This window comes from Loxodonta africana, chromosome 22, assembly GCF_030014295.1.
Source record: "Loxodonta africana isolate mLoxAfr1 chromosome 22, mLoxAfr1.hap2, whole genome shotgun sequence".
Taxonomy (NCBI): Eukaryota; Metazoa; Chordata; class Mammalia; order Proboscidea; family Elephantidae; genus Loxodonta; species Loxodonta africana.
This window is the reverse complement of record NC_087363.1, coordinates 61,318,091-61,327,799: the sequence shown is the minus strand read 5'-3', so window position 1 is coordinate 61,327,799 and position 9,709 is coordinate 61,318,091. Positions and strand designations below refer to the sequence as shown.

The 9,709-nt window shown below is 40.7% G+C and overlaps 1 protein-coding gene across 4 annotated transcripts in view; it reads right to left on the bottom strand.

Annotated features, from left to right (window-relative positions):
- Nucleotides 1-6,635: 6,635 nt before the first annotated feature.
- The window catches only part of EOGT (EGF domain specific O-linked N-acetylglucosamine transferase), a 46,106-nt gene continuing 43,032 nt past the window's right edge, over nucleotides 6,636-9,709 (bottom strand). For 2 of the 4 annotated variants that reach the window (XM_010590065.3, XM_064275020.1), the window contains exons 15-16: nucleotides 9,487-9,589; nucleotides 6,636-8,899 (exon numbers count right to left, since the gene is read on the bottom strand). In XM_010590065.3, the coding sequence (XP_010588367.1) occupies nucleotides 8,753-8,899; nucleotides 9,487-9,589 (250 nt within the window). In that variant the 3' untranslated portion in view covers nucleotides 6,636-8,752. The remainder of the gene's footprint in view (nucleotides 8,900-9,486; nucleotides 9,590-9,709) is intronic. The other 2 variants (XM_010590064.3, XM_010590063.3) reach the window with 1 other exon arrangement.

Sequence of the window (9,709 nt, the reverse complement as noted above, 5' to 3'; positions counted from 1 at the left end):
GGGTTGCCATGAGTCAGAATCCACTCGACAGCCACTGGTTTCCTTGTTTCACTCTGAACTTCTTCGCAAAGAAAGCCCTGTATCCAACCCATCTACTACTTACTAGCTGCATCGCTTTGGACAAGTTCCTTAGCTTCTCTGCTCGCTCCTTAAGCCTCAGAAAGGGTTTTACATTTTTAAAGCATGGTTGGGAGTGAAGGGAAAACCATGAAATAACAATAAATGAAAGATTGTATATGGCCCACAAAGCCCATTGCAAACCTCTTGCCATCAAGTTGATTTTGGCTTATAGCGACCCTATAGGACAGAATAGAACTGCCCTATAGGGTTTCCAAGGAGCAGTTGGTAGATTTGAACTACTGACCTTCTGGTTAGCAGCCAAGCTCTTAACCACTGCTCTACCAGTGCTCCATATGGCCCACAAAGCCTAATATATATTTACTGTCTGGTCCTTTACAGAGAAAGTTCAAAGACCTCTGCACTAACTGCCAACTGGGGTGGGAGTTAGGCTGTTGCCCAGCTACGTGGGGTGGACGAGGGAAAGGAGGGGGCTGCCTGTTTCTTACAAACACTTCCCACCATCCTATTTTAAGCTCCACTGTCATCCAGGGCTGGATTAGCCAATAAGCAAGGTACACGTGGGCTGAATTGTGCCTTCCCACCAATCTGCAGTGCACAATTTCACCTGTCCCCACCATGGCAAAGATGTGGTGAAACCCATGTGAAATTGCTCACCACAGAAAAAAAAAAAAAAAATTTTTTTTTTCACCACAGAGCAGCAAGTAAATACAATTAAACCCGTGTGCACGTTGCTCAGTGCAAGCTGGTGTATCCCTTGCTTACTGGTTAATCTGCCATTCTCTTTACCTCAGCTTCTAGAAGTGCCTTGACCTAGCGGTTCCGATTCCTCTCGGAGGATTCTGTGGTATGAATCGGGTTATTTCTTGACCAGGTTGGGACTCAATTTTCTCAGTTCTACTAAGACATTTGTTGTTGTCATTAGGTGCCACGGAGTGGGCTCCTACTCACAGCGACTCTATGTACAGCAGAGTGAAATGCTGCCTGGTCCTGTGCCATCCTCACAGCGGTTGCTATGTTTCAGCCCACTGCTGCAACCACTGTGTCAGTCCATCTGCTGAGGGTCTTCCTCTTTTTCACTGACCCTCTACTTTACCAAGCATGTTGTTCTTCTTCAGAGACTGGTCCTTCCTGATAACATGTCCAAAGTACTTGAGACGAAGTCTCGCCATCCTTGCTTCTAAGGGGCATTCTGGTTGTACTTCTTTCAAGATAGATTTGTTCATTCTTTCGGCAGTCCATGGTATATTCAATATTCTTCATCAACACAATTCAAAGGCGTCAATTCTTCTGTCTTCCTTATTCATTGTCCAGCTTTCACATGCATATGATGTGATTGAAAATACCATGGCTTGGGTCAGGCGCACCTTAGTCTTCAAGGTGACATCTTTGCTTTTCAACACTTTAAAGAGGTCTTTCCCAGCAGATTTGCGCAATGTAGTGCACCTTTTGATTTCTTGGCTGCTGCTTCTGTGAGTGTTGACTATGGATCCAAGTAAAATGAAATCCAGTCCATGGTATAGACAATATTCTTCGCCAACACCATAATTCAAAGGTATCAATTCTTCTTCGGTCTTCCTATTTCACTGTCCAGCTTTCACATGCATATATTAAGACACTTAACCCTTGTTTATCTGTTCTCCAGTTTGTCCATTAGCAATTCTCCTGTTCTCTTTGTTCTCGTGTTTTTGTGCCTTAAAAAAAAAAACCAGAGCCAAAATTCCCATCGTAGGAAAAAAAGAGATACAAGTATAAAATCAAAGAACTTAAGCATAACACTATGCTATGAGCATTTGAATTGGAGATATTTAGACTAATGTGTACTGGTGGTTTCCCCCCATCTTATGAAAAATGTGTATTTCCTAGTGTTAGTCATAGAAAAGTTCGGGACAATTACTACCCCCAGTACTAGTGACTGTGGTCTTTAAATACCATTTTCTCTAGAACGTACCAGGAATCCTTGAAGAAATGGTAGGTTCAATGTCTGGGCTAGGAGATTTACAAGATGAGTCTGGAATATCTCGTGCTAGACAGCACCCAAAGACTTGTTGTCACCAAGTCGATTCCAACTCATGGCAACCCCAAGCCACACAGTAAAACCAGTCTGTAGTGTTTTTGTGACTGTAATCTTTACAGAAATGGATCACCAGGCCCTTCATCTGCAGTACCACTGGGTGGGTTTGAACCGCCAACCTTTAAGTTAGTTGAGTGTAAGCTGTTTGTGCCACCCAGGGAGCAGACAGCAATGAGGCTATTAAAGGACAAAAGGACTCAGGGGCCAACTTGAAAGGGTTTCTACTGGCAAAATATGGAACAATCTGAGTATCAAAAAGAATAATTTCTGACATTTATAAAAATGTTGCATATATAAAAGGCTATGCTTTCACAATGATACCCAAAAAAGAAAAGGGGTGGGGGGAGGGGGAGGGGGAGGGTAGCTACTGAGGCTGCTTATGTACAACCAAAAAAACCTCATGGGATTTGGTTCCTTGCTTTGGAGGTTAAGGGTCATGGTTTCATGGGCTATCCCAGTTAATTGGCCCAATAATGTGTTCAGTGCTTCTGTTCTACCTCCTAGTTTGTTGCATAGTGCCTGGAGCCTTAAAAGCTTGCAAGCAGCCATTCAAGGCATGACGATTGGTCTCTATTTGCCTGGAGTAACAGAGAAAGCTGGAGAGTCAGGTATGGGAGGAGGAAATAGAACATGTGTCTAATTGTCTCCGTGAACAACTGCCTTCTTTGCCATGACACCAGAAGAACTGGATGGTACCCGGCTACCATTACCGAACATTTTGATCAGAGAGTCTGTAGAAGAATCCTGATCAAAAGGGGAAAAACGCAGAACAGAATTTCAAATTCTCATAGACTCCAGACTTTCTGGAGCCATGGGGGATATATGAACCCCTGAAACTACTGCTCTGAGACAATCTTTAAACCTTAAACCAAAAATATCCCTTGAAATCTTCTTAAAACCAAATAATAACTTAGCCAAACTAGTAGAAAATATTTGCCTTGAGCACTGTCTTAAGCTGGGTTCTCTAGAGCAGCAAAACCAGTGAAGCCTATATATATGCATATTTTATCATAAGCATTATGCTCTTCTTATAACTATATGGGATCAAAGTGACAACAGCAACTCCAAAGATTAGGTAGGAACCTTAGGGGGCAGTGAGTTTATGTCAATGAGGGAGGAACAACTCAGAAAAGGAGGGTGAGAATGGTTGCAGAACTGGGTGAATGTCAACAATAACAGTAAATTGTACATGTAGAAACTGTTGAATTGGTGTATGTTTTGCTGTGTATATTCTCAATGATGACAAAAATAAATAAATTCAAAAAAAGAGGGAGAGGGGAAAGAAAAAAGGAAGAAAAGAAATAAAACTCATTGGACACTACCGGAGTTTGCTAAGGCACCAAACACATTACTCTGAAAATTCCTAACTAAAGGGAAAGAATTAGATATTTCTCCTGCTTCAGATATGAACTATATTTCGGTGTAACCAAAGAGCCTAAGGGAAGATTTTTCTATGCAGAAATGCAGAAGGAATGATGGAATTGGAAAGACACGGAGGATAATAAAACCACCGTGTGGAAGGTCAACAGGAAACTTTCCAGTGAGGACATCAGGATTATCCCCTGAACCCACTGATCAATCTTCCCGCCACTAAGATGGGTGCCATATGAATTACATACTAAGTACTCTTCCACAAAAAACAAAACGAAAAAGCCCCTTAAATCTGTATCTAGTGAAGCCTCCAGTTGCAGGAAATAGCAGCTAGTGGAACGGCTGACGGGCACCACCTACAGTGCCATGGATGCTGTAGTGTGCCATCCATGTTCCCTTCAGACCGAGGCACCCAGTCCCCATCGATGGGAATTTTGGCCACCGATGGATCATCTCTGAGTTCCTCTCCAGATATTGCCTTCAGCTGAAGGGAGCTGCCTTGTCTGAGGTTACAGCCCTCTCCCGGGATGGCCTGTGTCTTAGTTATCTAATGCTGCATTAACAGAAACGCCACAAGTGGATGGCTTTAACAAACAGAAATCTATTAACAGTTTAGGAGGCTAGAAGTCCAAATTCAGGGCGCCAGCTCCAGGGTAAGTCTGTCTTTCTCTGTTGACTCTGGGGGAAGGTCTCTGTCATCCATCAATCTTCCCCTGGTCTAGGAGCTTCTCAGCACAGGGACCCTGGATTCAAAGGATGTACTCCGCTCCCAGTGCTTCTTTCTTGGTGATAGGAGGTCCCGCTCTTCTCTGCTTGCTTCTCTTTTACATCTCAAAAGAGATTGACTCCATAAACCTAATCCTGTAGATTGTGTCCTGCCTCATTAACATAACTGTCTCATTAACATAACTGCCTCATTAATATCATAGAGATTAGGATTTACAACACATAGGATAATTACATCAGATTATAAAATGGAGGACAACCACAGAATACTGTGAATCACAGCCTAGCCAAGTTGACACACATATTCTGGGGGGACACAATTCAATCCATGACAGCTCATATCTGATGACTAGTTGATACAGGGATCTCTTGCCTCATTTGGGGACTTGTCCATAGGAGCAGCCCAGCTCCAGAGCTCCCTGGCTGAAGCCTCACTGGCTGGTACATTGCAGTTCAATTTCTCCCTCTGCCCAATCCTGTTCCCCTTCCTTCCTCACAGGTTTTGATCGTGAGAACCTTCCCCACTAAACTACCTGCGCACGACTCTCCATCCCTGAGTCTGTTTCCCAGGAAACGTGACCTAAGACATTCTTCCACAATCTTTCTTAATAGCTACAGTTATCCTGTTCAAAAGTCAGTCAGGTCACGCTACTCCTTTGTTCATATCCCTTCAACAGCTCCCAGCTCATCAGAATCAAAGGACACCACACCCTCCTCTCATTGCCTCCTTGATTTCATCTACTGCTCTGCTCCCCCTTGCTCTGCTCCCGCTACACTGGCCTCTTTGCTATCCCTTAAACACACCAGGTGTGCTCTTGCCTCAAGGCCTTTGTATGTGCTCTTCTGTCTTCCTGGAATGCTCTTTGCCCAGTTGTCTGCGTTGCTTCCTCCCTCACCACCTTCAAGTCTCAACTCAAATGCTACCTTCTCAGTGAGGCTTTCTTGATCCCTACTTGTATGTAGGCCTCCACCTCAGCCCAGAATTTCACAGCCTCTTTCCTGTTTAATTTTCTCTATCTGGCTATAAATACAGTATATTTTACTTACTTGTTTATTGCCTGTCTCTTCCGCTGGAATGTCAACTCCATGACGGCAAGGATTTTTGTCTCTTCATTTCACTCCTGTATCCCCAGAAGCTAGAATAGTACCTGGCACATAATAGTTGTTCCCTCAATATTTAGTGAACAAACAGGTGTATAAATGAATGGAAGATTAGGATTGTGGAATAGAAGACCTATGATCTTTGGCAAAGTCCCTTAAACTGCACCTGATTTTCTTCCCATATAAAATGGGAACAGTAATTCTTATATCATTTTTGTAAGGATTATACCATACAACATTTATAAAAGCACCATACAATAAAATGCTAAATAAACGTTAAGGAATGATTTTTGCTTATACCGAATACTTCATCAGTGAGCTGCTTAATTTCTTTTTATTGTACTTTACATGAAGGTTTACAAACTACTTTCTCATTAAACAATGTACATATTGTTCTGTGACATTGGCTGCCGACCCCACAACATTGTCAACACTCTCCCCTTCTCCACATTGGGCTCCCTATTATCAGCTTTCCTGTCCCCTCCTGCCTTCTTAGCCTTGCCCTTGGGCTGGTGTGCCCATTTAGTCTCAGTTTGTTTTATGGGCCTGTCTTTGATTGAAGGGTGAATCTCAGGAGTGACTTCATTACTGAGCTATAAAGGTGTCTGAGGGGCCATACTCTCAGGGTTTCTCTAGTCTCTCTCAGACCAGTAAGTCTGGTCTTTATTTTGTGAGTTAGAATTTTGTTCTACATTTTTCTCCAGGTCTGTCCAAAGACCCTCTATTATGATCCCTGCCAGAGCAGTCAGTGGTGGTAGCCAGGGACCATCTAGTTGTACTGGACTCAGTCTGGTGGGGGCTATGGTAGTTGTGGTCCATTAGTCCTTTGGACTAATCTTTCCCTCATGTCTTTCATTTTCTTCATTCTCCCTCGCTCCAGACAGGGTGGGACCAGTGGAGTATCTTAGATGACTGCTCACAAGCTTTTAAGATCCCAGACACTACTCACCAAAGTAGAATGTAGAACATTTTCTTTATAATCTATGTTGTGCCAGTTGAACTAGATGTTCCCCGAGACAATGGTCCTCACAGCCCTCAGCCCAGCAATTTGGTCCTTCGGGGAGTTTGGATGTGCCTGTGGAGCTTCCAGGACCTTGCCTTGTACAAGTTGTGCTGGCTTCCCCAGTGTTGTGTACTGTCTTACCCTTCACCAAAGTTACCACTTATCTATTGTCTATTTAGTGTTTTTCCCTCTCACCCCCCTCCCCAATTTTTATAATCTAGGACTTAAAAACTGTCGGAAAAGCATATAACTTTCAGACACAGAAAACCTTGAAAATAATTCTTATATTCAAATAAAATATAAAATGATTTATTCCAAAGGCATATCTAAAATGTACAAATAATTGAAATCCATCCCTTTTAAAGATTTAATCAATACAGAGAAGTCTTTACATCTAAAATTTTATAACAATTTGAACACCTTCTTTTGTTCTTATAAAAAAGTCTGATAAAAGCTAATTTGATAAAGTGTCAAATGTACTTTGTTGTTTGATATAAAGCTTATCCTCTTTAAATGCAAAATACGCAAATATAATAGTTTTATCATGAAATTGTTTTTGATTTCTGAAATGCTTGCTCTACCATAGAACCGACAGTTCCCATGCGCTCCTTAAAATGAGGTAAGATAAACATTGAAACAACATGTTTTCCAGATAGTTTTTTCAGATGTTTATACCTCTCAGACTAAAAGTGCAACACCGTCTTTACAATTCCTTTCATGTGAAATATTTTCCCAGTGGTTATTCAGTATTCTGCACAAAGAACAGCAGCAATACTTGTTATTTAAATATTCATTATATGTTGTAGCTCTTTTTACACAATTTTAAGATCTAAATCAAAGCTATTGCCACAGTGATTCACTATTACCTTTATAGATACTTTAATAAATATCCCTCAACTCTAGAAAGTGGTCCATAATCCTTTAAAGCAAGAATCGGCAAACTTTTTCCATAAAGGGCCAGAGAGTAAACATTTTAGGTTTTGCGGGCCACTTAGCTTCTCTGTGCATGTTCCCTCCGCCCTCTTTTTTTTCTTTCAACAACTCTGAAAGGAAAAAAAATTCTTAGTTCTACTGTAGTTTGCTATCCCCTCCTTGAAAAAACAGAAGCCACTAGTCTCTAGATTACTCAAGTGTCAATAAAATGTAAATTTCACATTGTGCATGAAATAAATCCATGGTTTCCAACTGCTAAAATAAAAGTTCATAAACTTTCAGGAATGAATCCCATTCAAAGAATGGGGCTTCAGTCCCGATGTTTTTTAATCCCTTGCACTTTCTTACGGCTTAGCTCTCTGGGTAATTCACAAGCGTCTGTACTTCTGCATAGGGAGGAATTCTCTTCGTGTGGCCAATCTGACGTTTGCCAAAATAAAGACTGGATACTTTCATGCTAATAGAGGTAGACACACACACACACACACACACACACACACACACACACACACAGAGGGAGGTATATGCAGCTACAAATACACGCACAATAGAAATCTGCATTTGATGTTTAAATTCAACATCAGTGCTCTCCACTGTTATGAAGGAGTCAGTGAAAATGATCAATAAGGTACATAAGACAGTCCTACAGAATATCTGCACTTGTTGTTACCATATGTAGTTGTTACATATGACACATGTATAACTGATAAATCAAATTACAAATAAATACATGGTTTGAATATGAACTGAATTATACGAATATAAATTAATGCAAAACCATGGTCGACTGTGGTTCTTGAAGGACAAAACCTGGAGCTGATTAAAAGGGGAGAGCAGGGAATTCAATGGAAGTTAGTTTGGACTCTGATAAGAGAACAAAACAGATCTGTTTATAACACTGTTTGGTCTACAACATGGTCCTACGGCTTGGTACCAAGAACCTCAACCATGGAAAGTCTTCAGAATCTGTGTGTGCTGTGTTGAGTTTTCCTTTCTTACCACAAACAGTGTTAATGAACAGATTATAGCAAATAAAAGAACACTCGTGAATTATCCAAATATACCATAAACAAGTTGGGACACTCTGACGCACAATCACATGGTATTCTACAAAAACATTTACAAATTCTAAAGCTAAGAAAGTTAAGACCTTTGGTACCGCTAAAAGGAAAGCTCAATTATGCCAGCAAGCCCGTGCCTCGTTTTTGAACTACAACAAGTTTCCAGTGCAAAAATGTCATCTGGATAAATACCAGTGACACAGAAATCATGCAAAACACTTAAAGACTATAAAACAAGTAATATCTTGAAGATACATTTTGGTACAGAAATGGTCCTTTCAGGGTAGGAAATAACAAGGTATTCTGAGTTTCTTCTTTTTTAACGGATTTAATTGTGAGTCTGGTATTAGAGAGTTTTGGGTATTATTGGTTTAAATACTGTCTTTGCAAACAGGCTCAACACATTTATAGCTCATCATGTTTTTTCTTAAATGGCCACTTGGGGTGTTGTGATACATGGTCCGCGGCCTGCAGGACAAGGTACATAAATTCTTCAACATCGAAAGAGTAGTTGGTAAACTTTGGGTGCTCCCCTAGAGTTGGGTGATGGCCCTGCAAAAGCAAACCAAATACAAATCTCTAAGTAATGGAGAACACTATTTTCTGTACAGGAAAAAAATCATTTTACTTTGTGTAGTCAAATATTTAATTATGCTGTATGTCAAAAGTCAGCAAACTTCTTTTTCTGTAAAGGAACAGGTAATAAATATTTTCACCTTTGCGAACCATACGATCTCCGTTCCAACTACTCAACTCTGCCATTGTGGTGCGAAAGCAGCCGTAGACAATCCATAAAAAAATGAGCATGGCTGTGCTCCAATAAAATTTTATTTACAAAAACAGTCAGTGAGTTAGACTTGGTCCACAGGGCTGCAGTTTGCTGATTCCTGCTATATATAATTTAACAGATCTTTATAGGTCCAAATTTCACAAAGCTATCATATTGACATTGAAGACATACAGTTGTTAATTTCCCTTTTCCTCCAAGTTGTTTATATAAAATTACAACAATTCAGTAGTACAGAAAAGAACAGTTATCTTTGGATTAAAATTCAGCAACAGCTTTTCCTATTAATCATTAGATATTTTTTAAACCAATGAAAAAGCAAAACGAGTTGACTTTTGTGATTGAACTTTACCTTATCTTGTGGAAATACTTTGTTCTTTTTCCGCCATGTGATGTAGTGGACACCTCTCAGTCTTGCCAAGTCTAAGTAACAGCGTTCATCTTCACAGTTGTACCTAAGGACACAGGGGTCCACAAATGAGGCTTTCAGCCAGGGTTTTTCCCCAATTCACAGTTCTGGGGGAAAATACACCCCTCAGATATATTCATGCAAAAGGTTTTATAAACACTGAACA